Source organism: Sturnus vulgaris, chromosome Z (genome assembly GCF_052056855.1).
Source record: "Sturnus vulgaris isolate bStuVul1 chromosome Z, bStuVul1.hap1, whole genome shotgun sequence".
NCBI classification, from domain to species: domain Eukaryota; kingdom Metazoa; phylum Chordata; class Aves; order Passeriformes; family Sturnidae; genus Sturnus; species Sturnus vulgaris.
This window is the reverse complement of record NC_142283.1, coordinates 70,264,326-70,286,625: the sequence shown is the minus strand read 5'-3', so window position 1 is coordinate 70,286,625 and position 22,300 is coordinate 70,264,326. Positions and strand designations below refer to the sequence as shown.

The 22,300-nt window shown below is 35.2% G+C and overlaps 1 protein-coding gene across 4 annotated transcripts in view; it reads left to right on the top strand.

Moving 5' to 3' along the window:
- The window catches only part of NIPBL (NIPBL cohesin loading factor), a 139,575-nt gene that overhangs the window by 31,795 nt on the left and 85,480 nt on the right, over positions 1–22,300 (top strand). For all 4 annotated transcript variants that reach the window (XM_014875485.2, XM_014875486.2, XM_014875482.2 and 1 more), the window contains exons 2-5: positions 15,086–15,229; positions 17,652–17,817; positions 18,939–19,069; positions 22,167–22,266. In XM_014875485.2, coding sequence (XP_014730971.1) covers positions 15,166–15,229; positions 17,652–17,817; positions 18,939–19,069; positions 22,167–22,266 — 461 coding nt within the window. In that variant the 5' untranslated portion in view covers positions 15,086–15,165. The remainder of the gene's footprint in view (positions 1–15,085; positions 15,230–17,651; positions 17,818–18,938; positions 19,070–22,166; positions 22,267–22,300) is intronic.

Sequence of the window (22,300 nt, the reverse complement as noted above, 5' to 3'; positions counted from 1 at the left end):
CCCATAGCACAGTCTTACCAGTTAAAACCAATGCAAATAAATTTTAGATAATAGCACCACTGCTAACTCCCAGAATACCGGGAAACAAAAAACTACTCCAGGTAAAGAAGAAATTACTATCATATGGCAGTTGACCAGGTTTTGCACCAACAAGTCTTGACAAAAGCTGTGAGACTGTATCCCACTTACTAGCGTATTTTGTTAACAAATACGGGAGTCTAATAAAAATGCAGGAGCTGCTCCAAGCAGTGTCAGTAATGACAAGGATTTGATGGCCTTCAGCTGACAGTTTCAGAAGGACCAAAGATCAAAGAACAAACTGGAAAATGAAACTGTTAGGAGCAGTCTCTCAAGGGATACATAGTGGCTAAAACTACATAGCTCTTCCAAAAGGCAGTGAGTGACCTTGTGATTGTTGTACCAACTCCTGCTTTCAGCATCTGAAAAAGTTATTTAAATGCCCATTAAACATAAAAACTGATGAACATGTAATTACAATACTCAGAAAGCAAACTTTAAAATTACTCACGAAGATTCCAAGTTATGGCAATTTAACTGCAATTATTTAAGGATGGTAAGTATGACTACAGACTGATTTATGTACAACTGAGTTCAAGTGGTTTCTAAACAACTTACTGAGATTGATACAAAAGAATAATAAAATTAAAATTACCCCAAATTATTTCTGTAAACTAATGATTAGGGGGTTAAAGTGAAACAGAAATAGCCTATCCTTCCCTGCTAAAATCTGACAAGACTACTCTCTTTTATTCTACTGCTGAAGAGTGCAAAACTTCACAGTCTATTTCTAATTAGTACAAACAAACCAAGGAAGAGAGATACTTCATTACAATGTGATTTTAGAAACCCAACCAAAAAGGACAGGGCAGTTTGAAAGTAATCACTTTTCCTCTACTTACTGCTTCAGTCTGTGTTTAAAATTTCAGCTGTAGAAAAGCACAATTCGCTAGGTCAACATGTTCAATTAAGAGCAAATTTTTAATATGTTCTGTATGTATTCACTGACAGAAATTACCCACCAGCAAAAGCACCTTTACTAGGTCTACCAAGAAAACACCACAAACGCATAAATTCATAACAAGTGACTCCACAAAAGTTCCTAATAAATTATATGATGCATTAATATCATCTCCATATCTGAAGTACTACTTTCCATTAGGAGATTTTACAAACCAAAAAAGGAGGCCAAAATAAACAAAGAGGGGAAATTTAGTATATACAGAGAGGGTGTCTAGTTAGATAAAAAGTGGAATGTAACTGTGAATTGCAAGATGCTTGTTCCATGACAAATAAGATAATAAATGGAAAAATTACAGCACAGTCACCGCATGAAAAAACAGTACTGAATTAATAACTCATGTTACCAGTCTTAAGAGCCAAAAGTTTAGCAGGAGAAAAAAATCAGAGGTGAGTTTGTTTCCTCTTAAGGTTTTGCTGAAATCACAGAGAAGCATTATGATGTCTCTTACTTAACAACATACAGTCTTTAAATTTTCCTTAAAGTATTAAATATTTTTTAAATGCAAAATTTTAAAAAATCTCTGCTTTCTAGAAAGCATCAGGGTACCTTGTTTTAAAAGCAGCAGTCCTTGCAATTCACCACCCATGTTTTAGAAAATGTCTCCAAGAGGCATTAAAGGATAAATATACACTGCATTAACTCAATAATAACTCAAGGAAGTTAAAAAAGTTAAAAAATGTCTCTGTCCTCCAATCAAAATATCTTACTCTAAAAGCATTAATTAATAAAAGTCACCTCTTTTTGTCACCAAAATAAAGTTAATTTTTTTGTGTTTCGAGGGTAGGCCTGGATTTTTTTCTGTTCGTTGGTTGGCTAGTTGGGGTTTTTGTTGTTTCTTTTTCTCTGGTGTCTTCCTTGCAAGCCAGTGACAAGGTACAATTTTTTTCTTTTAAAACTTCAAATTGAAGTATAATGTACTTGAGAAATCCCTTTGCACGATAAATTTCATCACTTCCGGCAACTTTGATATGCTCAGAGCCATTGAAATTATCTTATGGTACATGTATTGCCTAAGAACTATTTCACACAAGATTGCAAGAGCGGGGGAAAGGACATACTCATCGGAAGAAGGTGGAACAAAATGAAATCCTGAAAGACTCTCCTTCAGTAATGGGGACTACTACTCTGTATTCTCTAATCCTCTCTTGAAAGTGTTAGATGTCTTCGTGATTAATTCCTATGACTGATACCCTCTCTTCCCTAAAAAGAAATTAAGTAGGCATTGTCATTCATGATTAGGAAAAAAATGTAGTCTGAGTCCCCTGCATCGTTTCCAAAAGGAACTATGCTCTTTGTACTACAGAGAGAATTGTCGCTGTAGAGAGATGTAGTGTGAATCTTTCCAGTTTCCTCAAATTCGTCAAATTATTATCTCAGATTTTTTTCCAGGTAGGATTTATTTGTGTGTATCATGGATTATATTCACACTTCATGTACTCAGCTTTCATTTAATAGTAGAAACCCTTTTTTTCCATTATGTGTTAATAAGCAATGAAGGCTTTCTAAGTAAATTTAGTTACAAGAGGTGGACAAACTTACTGGAAATGTTAAGGGAGTGACTGCCTGCTTACATCTTTCTAAGATCACTTGTCTCACATAATATTCTGGACATTGAAATAGCATTTTTATTAGAGTTTTTGCCTGGTTTATGAAGGCCAGATATCAAAATTGCCCTCTGAGCTTAGAAACTTGGAATCAGCTCGAGTTTTGGCATTTCCAGTCCTTTTTACATCTTGCTGTGAAATTTCTGCTGAGGAGTGATTCTGAAGGGCTTCCATTTTCCCAAGAGGAACTGAGGTTTAGTAAAGGCATTTCTGAGAACCAATATCTTAAAGATGGGTTGGTTGGTTGCTTGGTAGATTTATTTGGGGGGGGTTGTTTTTTGGTGGTGGTTTTTTTTTGTTTGTTTTGGTTTGGGGTTTTTGTTGTTGTTTTGGTTTTTTCTTAAATTAACTTGGAATGCAATTTTCAGCATCAATCATTCAAACTCTGGATAATATACTGTCAAATTTTTGTGTGCTAATTAGCAATAATTCCCTTGGAAGATGGTACTGGCTTGCAAAAGTCATGCTGGGAAACTGCATTAAATTGAGGGAAGTCAGATGGTCATTGTGTCAGCCATGTATTTTCTGTTACAGTTGCAAAGGCAATGACTGTTGCTTTGAAACCTGCAAAAGAAGTTTCAGGTGGGTCAGATGTGAAAGGAATTAGGAACAATTGAGCAATTTGCCAAAATATTTTGTTCCTTCAAGGCTTGGGAAGCAATCATTTTGTTTGTGAGTCTGTATGCTGAGTGTGAATAACGGTTAATTCAGCAGCTGAATTCGGTAATTTAAGAGAAGAGTTGCTTCTCTTAAGCAAGAAAGCTTTCTCTTAAGGAGAAATCTAAACTACAGCTACGCTCTGATTAGGCAAATAGAAAAGTTAGATACTTGGATATGTTTCCCTTTCAACTTCTTCATCTGGTTGCAGAAAGCTTGTTTAATCAAAGTTCTTCATGTTTGTCCAAGGAAGTGTAGGAAGCCTGTGGCTCATATTGAGAAGCTCTTAAAGCCGAAAGCTATGTTCTACAGTCCCGTGAGTTGAGAAGAATAGAAAATACTTCGTTGCATCCACTAATCATGTAGGAAAAAAGTCTCTGTCATTATAGATATTTCTAATTTTGTTTAAAAAGCCCCTTCCTATTGGAGATGTTGAGATACTCATTTCTTTTTGCAAGATGCTTTTGAAAAGCCTCTGGTGGTTTGTGTTTGGTTTGGTTTTTTATTTGTTATTCTTATTTACAGTAAAAGGGATTTTTTAAAAAATTGTCTATTTACTGTACATGCTAGCTGTCTTCAAGCAAGTAACTTTCTGCATTCCATCAAAGTAAAGCATGGATAGAATTAAAAGCCAAAAGTAAAAACTACAATATGGAATAGCTTTGGAAAATAAACTTTAGTGTAGACTTAATTCTTTGCATAATTTGGTACAATTTCTCAATTAGTGATGCCCTTCTATCTTGTGATGAACCTTTTGTAGCTGTATATAGTTTTGGTGTATGGTTATGTGGTTAATTGTAACTTGGTCTGAAGGTAGAGGCTAATGTGAACTTCAGGAGAAGTTTTTGTTTCATTGCGGTCACTCTCAAGATTAGAAATATTACTTTCCTTGGGGCCTTTGTAATCTAAAACTCACTGCTTGCTCTTAAAATTTAAATGGATACAATGTCTACTAGAGTTGAAGTTTAAAAAGAGAGTATTCTGCAGTCACTGAAAATACTAATTTTGCTGATATAATGTTTCTCTACGGATTTTTTATCCTTTGAGTTTGTGAATAGGGAGCCTTAAATTTTGCAGATATCTTTTTTCCCTAAGTCTCAATGTTGTCTCAATGGCTGAATTGTCTTTGGATTTATTTTTTTATAGAGCAAATCAGGTGCTTCTGTGCCAGCTTTAATGAAGATTATAGCCAAAGAAAATAGAATGCATATTCACTTTGAATCCATGGATTTTTTTTAAATTGGGAGGATTTATCTCTCCCCACTCTCCAATTTTCTGGACATCATGGTGTCCCTGCTTGAGTGGGAGATGGAATAAGGTATCCCCCAGAGGTCACTTTCTTCAGCATTCTGTGGTTTTTTGGGAAAAAATGTGGTGAGATAACTATTCCTGGATGCATAAAGAGTAGTAGTTCGCTATTCCTTCCTTCTCCTTCGAAGGGTAAGGAGTGAGGGGGAACAAAGAAGGTAAAACAAATGTGTGTTCAATGTCTTTGATACTTGTTGTTGTGAACTGTTTCCTCTTTGGTACTGAAAGGCATTGTTCAGCTGCAGAGGTGATGGCAGTTTGCAGTCCTGTCAACTTTAGTGACTTGTTCTCTGCTGTTCTTTGTGTTGCATACTGTAAAGGAGACCTTTAGAGAAATATCTGCACAGGCAGACCATTTTTTATGCAGTAATGGGATTAATGATGGACAGAGATAAATGATAAGTATTTGGAGCAGGAGAAAGACAGGCCAGGGAACAGTAAGTTTGTGTATTGTGTCTTCAGTCAGCTAGATGCTGTTTTCAAGTGTTCGTAAATATTTTGGGGAGTGTATCTGTCTTCATTTTTAGTTATTTGTCTTTGTGCTGTTCTCTGCATCAGCAGAAGCCAAATTCCATAACAGAATGGGAATCCCAGTTAGAGGTACTGCTTAGATTTGTCTCAACTTATTTTTTCCATCTACCTCCTCAGTATCTGTAAGTGCGCAGCCATGTCTGCGCATCCACCTGTCTGAGCAAGTGAGCTGCAGCTCTGTAACTCTGTGACTCAGCCTTATCCTTGGGAATTCTGTAAAACAGATGATGAAACATAGACCTAAAGGAACAGAACAAAACCACACTAGAGTACAAAGATGTTAAATTTAAAAACATCTATTTTGGATGTGGGAAAAAGGTCAGCAAAAGATAACTTGCTTGGTTGGTAATCACAGTTTCATGGACTGTTCAGAAAGTTCTTTGGCCTTGTCTCTTCCAGCCTTGTACATTGTGGAATTGTGAAATGAGGAGGTAGCCATCACAGATGGGCCATGTTCTGTGTTGTGCAAAGAAGTCTGCAAATGAAGTGAAATTTTTTTAATCATTCCTCAATTCTCAGCTCTTTGTGTCACAGTTGATGATCTGCTCTGCTCTTTAAAGTGAAAATAAAATCTAATAGATTGACAACAGTTCAGTATTGAAATGTCATAGCTAATCTCTTTTCTGGGTTCTACGTACCTTTATTGTGGTTGATAAGTTTGTACCAGAAGTTCTGATAGGAAATGTACAACATGTAATGTAAAATTGTTCTTGTTTCTTGAAAAAACAAATGTGAAGAGCTAAGTCATAGGTGTATTATTTGTGTGCAGCTGAACGATTTCAAAATGTATTACTTTGTTCAAATAATTAGAAATAAAGCCATTACTTAATCTTTGTCTACCATGACAATACTTAAGATTTTTAATGCAAGTTAACAGGAGGAATAAATTTAAAGTGGTTTAGTTGAGCTACATTAAACATTTGAGTTTATATTGTCTTTCAGAATTAGTAGCTTAAATTCAGTTTGTTTTATTTTACTGTGAAATTAAGTTGTATTAAGTGAGCTCTACTCAAGGCTGAAGAAAATTTCCAAACTGGTTTCAGTTAGTTAAGTTTGTTAAAGAAAAAAAAATCAGATGCATGTTTTAGGGAATTTCTATGAAAAGGGGATTTTCTTCAAAGTATTGTCCTTCACTTACTTGTTTTATACTAACTGGGTCATGGCATTCCTATCCACATAAATAATTACCTTTTGTTTTGCTCTAAAGTATGACTTCTACAAGTATTTTTTCACTCTTGACAGCTATTCTGTGTTTCTTTGTATTGCTGCAGTACCTGGTGAAGGTGAACTGAGAAAGTTTAAAATGGACAGGCCACACATTAAAAATCCCCAAGCTTTTTTAGTGCATGATCAACATAATTTCATCTAATTGTTCTTGACTGAATGTTTGTTTATGCTCTGACAGTGGTAAGTTTGAAAACTGTGGAAGTTGCAAAACTTAACCTTGATAGAAGTTGTGAGCTTGTTTTAGGCTGAGAGCAGCTTTGCTAACAACTTGATGCAATTCCTGTGTAGTTTTGGTTTGTAGATTTGTAACATCTGCAGGCTATCAAGATGGTCAGTAAGGTGAAAGTGACACCACTTCGGAGGAATTTTTTTTTTAAATCCATCCCTCTTTTCAGTACAGTTTGTGAGCTTAAGAAACGTCTGTTGTGTTTTTGCTGCAGCTGTAGGAGAACCAGCAGCAGCAGTTCAGAATTACATAGGGCACTTTTGTAGGCACCAATGTGAATCTGTCCCCCGACTTACAAGGACCAAACATCAAAATAATGTTTTTCCTAGCTGTTGAGAGATTCCAGATTGTTAGTGTCTAGCCCAAATTGCTCATGGTAAGTTGGTCTTCATTTGAACTTAGTTCATTAACAGTTATTCCAACACAATACATCTAGATGTTACATGTACTATACTTCAGGGTTTATTAATATTTATTATTATCCGTTTGTTTTCTGTGCTATGTCTTTGAGCTCATTGTGCTTCAGAAGTTTAGCTAACCAGAATGTGTATGGAACTGGGAAAAAGGACTATCTTGGCTGATTAGTGATACTGTTTTACAGGCTTATTTTTAACTTCTTTGTTTATAATGTTAGTAGGAATTGTAACTAAATAGGATGGGATGATAATTTTTTAAATGCCATTAAGGAAAACGTCAGAGAATCCTGACACTGGTTGTAGTCACAAAGTCATGGAGCTCTACAGTTTTAGCATTGCTAGGTTGGATGGTGTGTGTTCGAAAGGCTTATGTAATTCTCAATTTTAGAACATAAACATTAACTAAAATCAGCTATTAAGCATATGAAAAATTTAATCCCTTGAAGTCTCTATACAGTTACTGTATCAGACACTAACACTGCAACTAAACTCTTGTGTTCAAACTTTTGAAGCAATATGATTTTGCAAGATTAGTAATCTTAATTAAAATGTTAAATTCCATTGATTATTTAGGGATTATGTCTCTTAAATGTCAACATACTTTCCTTTAGAGAGTATATCTGCCTGTATACTGCATAAACAATGTATAATACCTTGTGTGTTATTTATGTGTAAAATGTACCAAACAGAACAAATTTTCAGTACTGAATCCCATGAAATTACAAAAATAATTACATTGCCGTAATTGTACAAATGTGTACAGCAGGACAGTATAACTGAAACTCTACACACAGTCACTAAAATGACTGATTAATTTAATAATTTTCTACCTATTGATCATTAGTCACCTCTTTATCTTCAAGTCCCTCAGCCTAATAATTTTGGAAAGCATCAGCAAATTTTAGTTATCATTTACAAGGGCTGAAAGTCTCAAGACAGTTTAGTTTGTGAAAAATAGTTGTTGAATAGAGGAGATTCTTGTGTTCCCATTGAGAAAGAGGCTGCAGCGTGTGCTGTCTCTCTTCATCCAGTAGCTGAGACTTGTGGGAGTGGATTTGATATGAGAGAGGGAAACTGGATATGTTACCGAGGGCTAGTTGAGAGCCTTTGCATGAAGGAATTGCTTCATTGTGTTGAGAGGATGAGGAGAAGTAATACAGCAATTCAGAAGAGAAGCTTCTTAACTCCCTGCAGTGCTGTATAGGATCTCTCTTGTATATGTGTGACGTTAAAGTTGAAAAATAGGCAACAAGATTAATATTGGGGCAAACGAAATAACATGTCACTGGTCAATATTAATTCCAACATGAGGGGGCAGTGATGTGTTTTTGAAATGCAGCTCACTAAATCTGTTTATATAGAATTTTACATTGGTGTTTATTGTGCATTGCTAAAGAAATGGTATACTGATGCATCTGTTTTCTTGGTGTGTATGGAAGAAGTTTGGAGGGATTTTAATTTATTTTCAAAGTCAAAAAAGAGGCAAAAATTGTGTGTCATGAAGACTTGTGTAAAATCAGCTGATACCTCAAGAGGTTAATTTCCTACCAGTTTTTTGTAAAGGTTATGAAGCATCTGAGAGAGTTCAAGAGCAGAAATGCAAGATTAAAAATTGGAAGAGACTACTGTATTAAGTAATTTTGCTTCAGTGTTTAATCACTAGGCTTTTAGTCTGGTTAAATTCCAGCCTAATAAAAGATCTTTAAAATACAGGTAAAAGTCAGTACATAACTGTGTTTAAGAAAGGGCAGCACTACTAACAGCTAACATGAGACATTCCAGAAAGAAAAACCAAGCTGCTACTTCCTTCCTAATACTTGTCACAACTATTTTATTAATGAAGATGGGTATTGCAACCTAAAGTATTCTCCATTTGACAGACCAGACTTAAATGAACTTTTTGATTTGCTTTTGCTGTTCCGTACATCCCTTAGCTATTTTCTTCCAATTAAATGAACTGTATCTAATATCAGCCACTGCATATGTGCCTGAGCATATAGTAAAGCAAAAAGAGCTTTACTTTCTTCCTTGGAGTAAAAACTGCGTGTGAAGTATGTACTGCAGATGACAAATAAACGTATGAGCTACTGAGGTAGGTTGGTGTTCTCCCTTTGTTTCTCAGTAGTAGTTAGTGTTGTGACTGCTCCACTTCACAAGGTTTGCACACTCGCACTTCTCAAGCCTGTCCAGGTCCTTTTGGATGACACCCCTTCCCTCCTGCGTGTCACACAGCTCGGTCGTCGGCAAACTTGCCATGGGTGCACTCAGTCCCATTGTCCTGCAGATCAGGGAAGCTGCGTATTATCTATAGGCATTTGTTCTCAGCAAATGGATGGGTCTGAATTTGAGCATCGTCTGATTGTGTCAACTCTCTTTCTGTCTTCCCCCAGGGGGAGTTACTACAGCTTACTACAGAGCATGACTGATGCTTACCCTGCTAGAAATATGTGTGCTCCTGCATTAGGGTTTGTCTTTTGCTGAATCCACGGACCAATTTCATACTGTCTTGTGCTTCTACTGCATGTACTTTGATTTATCTTTTCGTGTACTGTGGTGTCACTGCGCTGGTATCACATGGGCAGGAGAGACATCAGTGTCATTGTTTATCAAATTAGAGCAGCAGAGACCAAAGGAATGTGGTAGTAGTTACAGATTAAGAAGATGGCTGCTCAATTTTTTTTTCCCTTAAGATTTCTTTATACTGATATGTAACTTAAAATTGTACAGAATAGTACTTTTCGCTAAGGTTTTTTTCTTACAATGTTTGTAGTTTGTGATGATTTGAGCACCTACTATAAAAAATCACATTATGCTAATATTGGTTTAGAAGTTGTACTAGGTAATCCTTGTCTCAAACTTCTTCATTTTTCGCTTGTTTTGTCAGCATCACTGTTTCTGCTGCCTGATCACTTTATGAATGGATACAGGTTTCAGTAGTAGGCACACAACACACACACACACACACACACACACACACACACACACACACACTCCCCTGCTTGCACCCCCACCTTTTCCTTACCTCCACCTACACGCTGCAGCCGCCTCTTTGGCTGTCAACTTAAATAAATATACAGTAGCTTCATGTTTTCTTGTGTTACTATTTTAACCTTAGACAGCTGCCTCAGGCAGCTGATTAATTAATGTTTACTCTTCATTTCCAATACTGACATTTGCTACAATATAAATGCTTTATATTGTAAATGTGTATGCTTGTCCCATCCCAGATACTTAAGTATTAGATTATGTTTTGTCAACTATATCTCCTTCTTTAGTATGGTTTTTGAAGTATTTTTGAAAGCACTTAGTTCTGGAAACTTATGGTCATTGTATAAAACTAGCTTTGCAATAGAAACCAGAAATCTGCCCTCTTGTGGATAAATCTGTATGATCTGTATGACCTCAGTCACAGTATCGTACCTGAATGAGAGCTAAAGGATATTAATTGATTCTCTTTGTGATTCTCATTCTTTAAGAAATTTTTTAAGGGTAGTTTATAGATTGATATATAGCCGAGATTCATGCAGTAACAAACAAGAAAAGTAGTTTTGTTGCAAAATGTAGAAGTTTAGAACTGACTATGAGACGAAGATTTGCAAATTTGTGATTTCAGGTATGTTGACTTAAAAGAAAAGAAAATGTACACTCTTCATCTAAATTATGAATTAGCTAATACATGGTTTTACTGGTTTAATTTGCTTATGCAGCTGAAGAAATCAAGATCATGGTGCTGTGGTTATAACTATATGATATTACTCAACATAGCGGAAACTGAAACTGCTTTTTAAAGTACTTTCATGCTAAATAAAGATTTCATAATCTAAGTGAAATAAAACAAGGCTATTTAAAGTACTGTACTTAATAGAATGTATTTTAAAAAGAAAAGCTAGATATCTAGTATCATAGCTTGTCTTTAAAATTTAATTTTAATCCACCTTTTTACTTCTTGGAAAATATCAGGTCACTTATATATAATACATTGTTTTAAATCCAAAGATATAGTAAGTTAAATAATACTCTGGAGAATGAGAAATGAAACATTTAAATGTACGTAGGAAACTGCCCAGTTCTGAGATTGTACTCTGCTGTGATCGTGCTCTGCTGCTGAAACTTTCTCTATTACTGCATAAACAGATTTTTCCTCTTGTTTTGTTTTTTACACTCCTCATGCATGCACATGGCAAAGCTAGGGAAGCCTCGTATTTTTGTTAGAAACAAGGCAGTTTCTCAACCAAAAGGAATGTTTCATAAATGCAGAGCTTGTACCTTTATATGTTAACCAGTGATCAAAGTCCTCTCATCATTTAATTGATAATTAAATGCTACAATATCTGAAAAAAATACAATTTAAATTTGTTTTTATTTCTTATTTTATTTTTACAGGTTAATTTTTTCCATTTATGCTTGTAGTTTCTCTTTGCTGGATGTCAATGTCTGTATTTAAATTGTTCCCAGCTTACTTTCATCCTCTTTTCCTCCCTTAATTTTGCCTTTACAGTAAAGGGCAATATAGATAATGTAAAAAGAAAATTAAAAAAAAAAAGGGAAAAGGATAACTTACAAAAATAACACTTTAAATTTGTACTTATTAACCATAGCCTAATCTTTTAAAATATTACTTTCCTTGCTATGTTGGCTTGGCTTTTCTATATTAGTGTATATGATGATGATGATGGTAACTTTTTCATGTGTTATTCTTTAGATATGCTTCCATTTCACTTTCCTTTCACTGAGAGGTTATTTGTGTCGCTTCCTTTGTGCACTGCAGTTCCTTCCTCCCTAAAATGTCTTCTATGGTATCTGTTCATTCTTATAAAGAAACAAGAGCATAAATTCCTATGTACTGAATCACATACATTTATATAGACTGGTTTTCTTGTACTCTGTCTGAATTGCTATGCTACAGTCTGAGGTATTGGTTAAAAGCCTTCCAGTGCAGATCTTTAATTTCCTTCATTCAGCTAATATAACTAACGGTTTCATTTTTTTCAGTTAAGGGGTAAAATATTACACTGTTGTTAACAATTCCTGAACAAGCCTGGGAATGGAAAATTTTTATATATTGAAAATGATTATTCCTCTTGACTAATAGTGAGCTGCTACAAGAGTACTGTTAGCTCTTCTTACATTTGGGAATGGAGGTAAGGGAAAAAACCCCAACAAAACTTGTCTGACAGTCAAGCTATTGTTAAATGCTGTACTGGATGTTTTGTATGGAACAACCTGTACTGTTTTGAGCTGTCAGTCTTTATTCCCCTAACTGCTTGAGATTTTAAAACTTTAAATGAGTGAGTTTATTGATGTTATCAGTAGCATCAAATTTGAGTTATAGTTTCACTGGATCTCAGTCTGTGCTTCTGGAATTGAATCCCACTTTGTTTGCCAATTTTATAAAGATACAATTTTGCCCCCAACACAACGAATGTAGTATTTGGACCCAGATATTACTATGTGGCTTCTTCATATTGTGTTTGTTTTGTAAACTAATCTCATCACTTAATCCCGTCAGTCTCTCTTTCTCTCGTTTGCTCTCATCTGTTTATTCATTTCATTATGCTTACAAACACTTCATAATGTCAGAGATGCACTTCTTGAATTGCCATGCGTGCCCCCCAGCTGGTGCAGACAACCACATCCTGTTCCTTCTGTTACATCTGTACAATCCGGCTTTGAAGTAGTGGTGTTGCTTATCTCTTCTAATGTAAGGCTCTTCGAGAAATTGACAGTTCTGATGGTGAAAAACTCTGTTCTGGTTTTCTTCTTGCTTGCATTTATGTGCTCATTTATTGTTGTGTTAGCATTGGCTTTCTTCCTTTTTAACCTTCTTTGACTGCCTTAGAGAGAGCAACTGCATCTCCTCTTGACCTTTGTTTTGTTAGTTAAACAAACCAACCCCTTTTACTCTTCTCTTACAAAGAAGGTTTACTTTTCCCCTGCTCACTGCACTTGCTCCACTTTGAGGTCTGGACCTTGTCAGGTTTCTTATCATGTATCTGTGAAGAAAGTTTCTTATTTTAAGTGTCTGGTTTTGGAGGAGGAATTTTTCCTGTAAAATGTCAATATAATTTTATTGTGGCAGTAATACTTGAATTAGGAATGAATTTGAATTAAGAGTGACAGCTTCTGTGTTAACAGCTTTCTCACATGATGAGGAAGTGAAAGTGAATAGACTTTTTTTCTTATATTTCATTGTTTCTGTGCTGCATAAAAAAATTCTGGTAATACCATCTAGTGATGTGGCCTTTCCTTTGATGCAGTTTCAGTCAGGAGAAGTCGTCAGACGTTACATTTGTATAGTAAATACAATTTATGTGTGAAAGGTGTTCTTTAGTTTCTAGGCTTTCAGTGAAAACTTGGATTTTAGAAGTGTTATCTCCTGTGGCTTTGTTGCTGCGGACTCATTATGGGACTCTTTTGGAGTACTTTCTTTGATTTTTAAATTTTCTTTTTAAGAATTGCTTATTTGTGGAACCAGGCAACCACTGAAATTCTGCACATATTTGTATTCATTCAGGGTGAAAAACCCTTGGGTATCGAGTAGTAGTGGAAACTGCTCTGAGGAAAGTTTTCTCCTGGATTAAAAAAACTCCCAAAACACAGCAATCCACATAGAGTAAATGTCTGTAGTCTATAGCATTTTCTTTACTGACTTGATTTCTGTATCTGCAAGGTACTATAATTTTAAAAAAGTAATTTAGGTCAGAATGAGACTGTGGCAGGTGCAGCAAAGGAAGTTAATTCACTGCCAGTTCTGTTTAACCTCAGTGTTAGTATTTTTTTCAAAGAACATGCAGATAGGGAAACTTTGAAAAGGTAATACCACTGGCTGATGAAAACTTTGAGCACAAAAAGACTTAAAACATTTGTTTTTCTTGTCTTGGAGTCTGTGCATTTATAAGCAGTGGTGCTCTATATTTTGCTATGTATTGCCATATGTTGCCATGTTGGTGTGGCATAAGAGAGAATGTTACTAAGAAACATTACTAAGGAAATCGTAAGGATCTCTTGATTTGTATGCGTTTATACATAATTCTCAAAAACTACAAGGATCTCGTGCTTTGTATGTATTTTATACGTAATTCTCAAAAATACAGGCAAGTCTAAGTAAATCATGATTTCGGCATTTCAGTACATAAGAGAAATACTTTGTAAGGATTCTTTACTATTTCCCAAACTGTCAACATGGTGGCCTGTCTACAACAGGTAACCACTTATCAAATTACTTTACTGTATTCATAAAAATCATATCAATTTCATTTTATACTAGGAGATTGTACTGTGTGATGTTTATAAATTTTTGATGGTTTGGAACTGCAGTTTTGGGGGATTTTTTTAGCAATGCGGACTTCCTTACATTTGGAAATGTAATTATATAATTAGTGAATACACGTGAACTAATTCCTTTTTATGTAGTTGAATATAAAATGTGCTGTTTTACAGGAAATAAATGAGCTAGCTCAGTGGTGGCAGAACATTGTTTTTTCCCCAGGAGGAGTAAATAGAATTTCTGGTAGTAGTTTGACCAGAGTTATATATTGAAGAGATATTGTCAAATCAATTTTGAAATCACAACTACTTTTATAATGTACTTAGATTTCATATTTGTCAGTATGTTTGCTCCTTTATTTTTGAATCTGTAAATTACTCCTTTTATTTTTGCTAGTCTCTTTATGAAAATGCTACCTTCTGCAAAACTGGGAAGTGAATGTAGCAGCTAATTATTTAAACTGGGTATGCATTAAATGCTATCACACTTCAGCATGAACTAACAGAAGTTTCTTTATCTTTTTTTGAGTATTGTATAACCTAACCAAACTTTTTTTAAAAAAATTGCCTTATCTTGCATCTTTTTTTGATGAAGGAGATGCTTCTGAGACCAGAAGGAAGCTTGCCTTTTAGTTGGCTAATGCCGCCTGTTACTTAAAATCTACACTGTTCTAGCCACTCTTTTAAAAATTTATTTAGTAAGCAGCTGAAGTTCATATAGGTCTGTTTCTTTTATGTTAATGAATGTAAAATTTTTTAAAAGTAAACTGAGAGATTTTATTTGTTTTTGTTTTTGTTTTGTGTTTAGTGCTTGGGAGATGGGAAGTAATGATAGCTGGCACCTGAACTGAAATATCTGTGTAGGCACTACTCTCCCAGAACTTCAGGATGAATGGGGATATGCCTCATGTTCCCATCACTACTCTTGCAGGGATTGCTAGTCTAACAGACCGTAAGTACTTTTCTTTTTCTTGTCTTTAGTATGCTGTTTTCTGCCTCTTTGGTAAATACTTGCATTTTCAACATTCTAAAAAGGTTTTTGTTTTAAAAGTTCTTACAGTATAATCTATTTAAAATCAGATTTGCCATTAAGTATATTAGGCCTTGTTATTGCTTAAATTGTCAAAGTTAATCCGATATTTAAGCATAAAGTAAAATGCAGGTTAATAAAACCCTTAAGGGAACCTGAAACAAAATATTAGAATTCATTATTTGTTTGCAATATCATTTAGTGACATATCTGGGTACCACACAAATAAAGAAAAACAAAAATGATAAAGTACTTCTAAAACATGCATCCCATCATCTTCACTGAGAAGACAGAGATACAGGATTCGACTGATGTGCAACTAATCAAGAGAGTTGTAGAATATACTGAATATCCTTGAAACCTAGTTCATTAATTTTGAACTAGTTAATTGGTGCAGAAAATGAGTGCTAGAATAAAAATAAGCAGCTGAACCTGAGTCTTTCTGCTTTGCTGTTCAGCTTGCAAAAGTAGCATGTGAAGTATGTTTGCTGATTTAAAGTACGTCAGGAAGACAAAATGCAAGGAAAGAAAAATAACTATTTACATTACAAGCTGATAGTGACACAAGACCAAATCATCGTAATGCAACCAAAAAATAATTTCTAATGAAAACTAAAAGGAAATTTATTATTATATAGTGACGTCCTAGAACAACCACTGCCGTAAGAGCAGTTGGGACAAAGATGTGTCTTGTTTATATAAAGTGTAAGAAAGGTTTTGTAGCTCAGTTGTCTGTCTTGAGGATAATTGGACTCAGTGACCTTAGATTCTGCTTCTAAGCAGTTCTGTTGTTACACTGTTGAAAATTGGAGGCTTTCCAAGAAACACTGGAAGTATATATATCCAGCACAATTGGATTTAATTGTTCACAGTAAAAAAGGCAAATGTATGAGGAAAAACCCACTTAGTGTCCTTCTGATATATTCTGAAGTATTGAAGTGGAAGACGCAGGTTATGTATTTAAAGGTGTATCTATGTATGACCACGTATGTCGAGTATCAGACCATCAGGATGCAAATAATGAGTTTCTGGCTATGGACAGTTTTCCAGAACTAAGCATTTACAGGTAAGGTTACTTAACTGGTGGAAATCACCAGTCAGACTCTGGTGCAAGAGTTCCTTTAAACACTGAACTGTAATGGACAAGACCATGAAAACATGGATGATATGATGCCTGAAGGCAGTAGAGTAGGCTACCTAAATTTATGCTACTATAATCAATATTTTGCTGATTTTGCTAACTTTTCCAAGTTTCAGGCACATTCAAGGTAACCTGATGCAAATAATAACCCCAGAGATTTTAATATATTACACACTTTTATTTGAATTGCAATTTATTTCTAAGTACAGCACTGGTATACACTGTAAGGGGTAAAAATGCTGGAATCACCCCACTCTTTTAATTTCAAAGTATGAAAGAACAAAAAGTATGTTTCACTTAGATTGAGGGTTTTTTCTGAAGTTGTTTCTAACAGTTCAGTGAAAACCTTGATCTCAGGGGTGTGATCAGCCTGGTAACTTGCAGATAGAATCAGCTTGTTTTCCTGAACCAGCTGAGGTTCAGGACTCTGAACCTTTACACTGTATCTAGCCTTTTGACCTCTCCTGGCTTACCCTCCTCTGGTCTGTGTAGCTCTACAATTGTCTGGTCTGGCTTTCTTATGTGTACACTTTCTTGCTATGTCTGAAGACCTAAGAATGACTTAGGAAATGAAGTGTGCTTATAATCTGATTGAAACAGTGTTTTCACTAAATCTTTTCATGAGATTTGTGAATAAGTTTTTCTGACTGAATTGACATTTCAATGAGCACATCAACCAGCAATACTAGGCCTGTCTTGAGAAGATGGTTTACATTGGAATAAATACAAGAAGAGAAGAATAAACTGAGAATTTAATTAGTAGGTTTAATAGTTTGGGTTTTTTGGTGGTTGTTTTTTTTTTGTTTCTCTTTAAAGACCTTAGAAAGTGGTAACACTGATTAAATATTCAGATCAGAATAGACAACTGAAATCCTCAATGTCCTTACAGTACTGCATGAAGCTACAAAAATTTTGCATTTCCTTTTCTTATCCGTGCTTTTGGCTCCAGGAGAAAGGTGCCATAGCATAATAAAAAGCTTAATATTCTGGAATATTTAGAGAGTCCAGTGTGGGTATAGGAGTGTGGATGTGTGTGTTTCTTTGTGTGAATTCAAGAATTAAAAAAAATGCAGAAGTGTTCCCTATGTTTTAATCTAGTTGTCAGGTTTTCTTTCTTAATCTCGTGAGAGTAAGGGGGTGTCCACATTTGTATGTTTGTTTCCCATTAAACGATTCTTAATTCTTCCTGTTTTCTAATAACAGTTTTGAACCAGCTGCCTCTTCCATCACCTTTACCTGCTACCACAACAAAAAGCCTGCTTTTCAATGGACGGATAGCTGAAGAGGTGAACTGCCTTCTGGCTTGCAGGGATGAAAATCTGGTTTCACAGCTTGTCCACAGTCTCAATCAGGTGTCAACAGATCACATGTATGTATTTCGAGCTTCTATATCAGATCACTATCGTTACTCCTTGAAATCAAAATTAACTGGATTGAGAATGATATGTAAGAATATGAAAATTTAGAGTGTGCAGGTTTTTCCTTAGGCTTGCTTAGCAAGTGGCTGCAATATAAGAGTCAAATGTTTCAAGTCAGACAACGTTAATAATAGTCCATCAACCCTTACACATAACTGTGGGGGTTATTTTACAGATCTGACACTTATTCCATTCTTGATAGGTAAGAGTGCAGACTTCGTGGTGTTGATTGTGCAATACTAATTTGCCTTCAATGTCAGTCACTAATACACCTAGGCAAATTACCCAAAAGAAAATTTTGGACACCTGTGTCAATTCTGATTAGTTACTGAACTTAAGTAGTTTAGCAATTGAGCCATCAAGTATGCTAATGTATTCTATTTTTGGTTGTTTTTTTTTTTTTTTTGCTTCTCCCTGGTGTCCTTTGAATTGTTTTATGTTGACAACCCTGTTGTTTCCTTACTTGTTTTGTTCAAATGGAAGTACTTTTAAAAGTCCTCAAAGCATACAAGAAGTGAGTGCACAGATGCATTTGTAGAAAATCTATTGCATATCTTTATGGTTCAGAGGGAATCCTGTGATCTCAAAGATATGCCAATTTCTCTTTTTCAAAATAAAAAGATTCTCAAAGCATTGGGTTGAAACCTGAATGTTATACTTTCACACATATGTTATTTTCACTCCTACAGTAATATGCTCTTGATGTTATGCAAAAGTGTTCCTTTATAGAGAAGATCGTGATATAAAAATGGGCCTAAGAAACTTCTTATGATAGTCTTAAACTGATAGCCACATATATGTAAGAGGATAGTGACAGAAAATGACTATGAGGACGTGTAGGAAACATTTCTTCTGCCATTCCTTAAGGAAGAGAGTGAAAAAAATAGAGGCAGGAAGCAGTGCTTTGCAGACTTGATTTTTCCTATATTTTAACAGTAAATTGTCTTCTTTCATTTTGGTTTTGGTTTTTTTTTTGGTTTTTTTGGTTTTTCTTTTTTCTTTACTTGACTCATAGTTTCTTATAATTTGAAAATGCATTTGCCTCTTTATTTGCTTACTTCCACAATTCCAGAGAGTTGAAAGATAACCTTGGCAGTGATGATCCAGAAGGAGATATACCAGTCTTGCTGCAGGCTATTCTGGCAAGGAATCCTAATGTTTTCAGGGAGAAAAGCATGCAAAACAGATATGGAGTACAAAGCGGTAAGGAGTTTTGATCATCTTTTGATTAATTTTATACTATTCTGTAAATCTCGGGGACTATTACTAACCACAAATATATATTGGAACACAACTGTTGTATTTATGCCTTGCCTTGTGTTTGATAGTGATTCGAAGCTATGCACCTTAACATCTTCCAAGAGCAATTGTATAGTAAAATGGAGAATAAAAGCTACCAGGTATTTTTCTAAAAAATGTTTCATTTCACCTCAAAGTTTAATCTCTAGGATAAGTAATTGGATTTTATTTTTAATTTTTATGTCTAGGTTCACATGTTTGTCTTGGTAAATAGTTGAAGTTGAAAACATATCTGTTGATCTTACTGAAAATCGATGTTATTGTAGTGTATCATTGCAGTGAGAGTTCTTGACCCTTTTGGAGTAAGGAATAAGGTTGAATGAGGCATCTTTAACAGCTCCTCCCTGCCGTTCCGCATCTTAACAACTTGTGATGCCCTACAGCTCTAAGATATTTATGCATTTTGGGAGACTGAACCTTTATGCATCTTTCCAAAAATGTCAATTATTTCAATATTTTTTTACATTTATACAAGTACTCAAGTGCACTTCTGCCTGTAAAAGGAAACAACTTAACAGGTGCGCTTTTAATAAGAATATATGTCTAACTGAAAAATTACCTGTTGAGCCATCCTAGCTTAAGCATGTATGATGCTGTAATACCAGTTTAGTTGTACAAGAATTTTATGTAACCTTGAGTTATGATTTTATGAAGTGCATTCTTTGCCATTTGGTAGGAATGCTAAAATAAATTTATCCATATCACGTTTTTACAAGAAGAAAAATTGTAGTGAGACTGGGAGCATATGTAAGGAATCTCATTCTAGTTATATTTCTACTGGGATGATGTTTTCTCAGTACTGTGTAGTAATATGATAGTATGACAACAATGTGAAGAAGTAAAAGAAGGTACTGTAGTGCTAATGGCCATAGACTAATTTCAAATCCATATTAGACCAAGTGTTTGGGGCTTGTTTTTACTTCTTTCTCATTACATCATTATCACATATATATAGTTATCTGTCTGGAAACTTTGGAAAACCTGGGGGTTTTTTTGTTGTTGTTGTTGGGACGTGTTTTGGTTTGGTTTGGTTTTTTTTCTTTCCTTTTTGCTTTTACATTACCTTGACTGGGCCTTCCATGTCTTGGCCCTGCCCCTGCCATCCATAACAGAAGTGAGAACTATCCATCATAGATTAGGTAATTAGGGGATTTTTTTAAATTGCATTAGAAAACTGATTATATCTTTTCTTTTAACCTGGAGACCACCACATCTGTGATTCAAAGCATGTTTTAAATTAGGGAGGACAAAACATGTATTTTTTAAGTCCTTAAAAAGGGCACTCTGTACTTTAAGCACAAAATGGAAACTTTGTCTCTATAGTTCATGCTGATCTGGTAACATTATGTCAACTTTCTGTACTGGAATGTTAAGGTTAGTTGTTCGGCTGAAATATTGTACCTGGCGAGGTTGAGAGTGTCAGTGAGAGGTGAGGGGGCAGTGCGCAATTCTGGGTGCTCCTTCCAGCACAGAAAAATCCCTTGGATTTCATGTTCATTTGCCTCTATGTGAGGCAACCAGTAATCATTTAAACAAATTTTGTAGATGTTGAGGAGTCCCCATCTGTTGCTCTGGACACTGAAATGTACTCTGTATTGAGGTATGGAAGTATCTAACTTTATTCAGCACAACACAAGACATTTCAGGGCCAGTATTCATTTGCTCAAGTAATGGAATGCAGCATTTACCACTGGCTGGGGAGTAGTTATGGTTAGTTCCTGCAGGATTATCACTGTCTCTGCTGAAGAAAGTGGAGGAGTAAAGAGAGTGACAGGGAAGGCTTATGAAACTAATTTTGCATGTGTGTTTATTGCAGTAATTGAAATTGGTGATAGCAACTGTAGTATTAACAAAAATCTTCCAACAGTTTTATACTGGGGACTTTTTGTGTAACTGTCTAAAATACTTGTACTATTAATGAGCTTCTTCCTGAGGCTATAGATCACTTGCTGTGGCTTCCCAAGATACTCATGTGTGCTCATGAGTTCTGGCACTTTTTCAGCTGTAAGACATTAAATTCTGTCACTAAAATAACTTCAAATTCATTTACATTCTTGTGTTTCTATGTCACTTTGTCATGTAGTTGTTAGTATATTTTTTATTCCTGTACTGAGGAGAGGAAAATAAAGATTCCTCTAAATTCCTCTTCGTAACAATATGAGTCAGAATAGAATAAAATATTCAATTGGAAATCATGATCATCTAACCCGGCTTCCTGATAGCTTCGGGGCTGATTTAAAGTTCAGTCAAATTGAGGGCATTGCCCAAATGCCTCCTAAATTAGTTAGTTTCAAGAACATTGATACATGTGGATTGCCAGCTGTTCGACACCTGAACTTCCAGCACATGACTCTGTTATCCACTACCTGTGGGAGCCACAGTTGGGATATCAGTTCTGCATTGCAATTGAAATATTTCAGCACTTTCTTTGATAACATTCCCTCTAAGCTTAGTGGAGGTGGAATAGAAAGCTTTTGTCTCTGGGTAGAAGGAGACCTCTAAATATTGTTGGAGCAGTGAGAATATCTTGCAGCACTCAACTCAGGATGACTGATTGCTATACTTGCTCCAATAACTGAAGATAAGTTTTCTGTGCTCTTCTGACTTGTGAATCTGCCAAATCTTCTGCTTATTGCTTATTGTACACACCAGCCTGGGTTGCAGAATATATGTCCTGGTTTAAAACGTTTCTCTTTACTAACAGATTTTGACTTAGGAATATCTAAGAAAGAGATGAAGAAACTACTGTTAATATTTGTAATTCACTTAACACAACTTTAGGGAACACTCTTTTATGTCATGATGTAAAATGGACATCATACATGGATTCAATAATTTCTGTATTTTTTGACAGTTGTGGGTAGATGATCCTAATGTGAGTAAATTTTATAATTCATTAAAGTTCATAATCTTATAGTATGTAATAAATTTTGAAATTAGATACTTCATTGATTGAAAAGGAAATGCTTGTAAAGTAATGCTGTTATCTTTTTTTTAATAGGGATGATGATGTCACAGTTTAATATTTCTCAGAATTCCATGCGTGGTAGTCCTGCATCTTCCAATTATCAACAAACCACTATCTCACATAGCCCTTCCAGGTAATCCTTTCTTTTAAGTGGGGTGAGAGGAGAG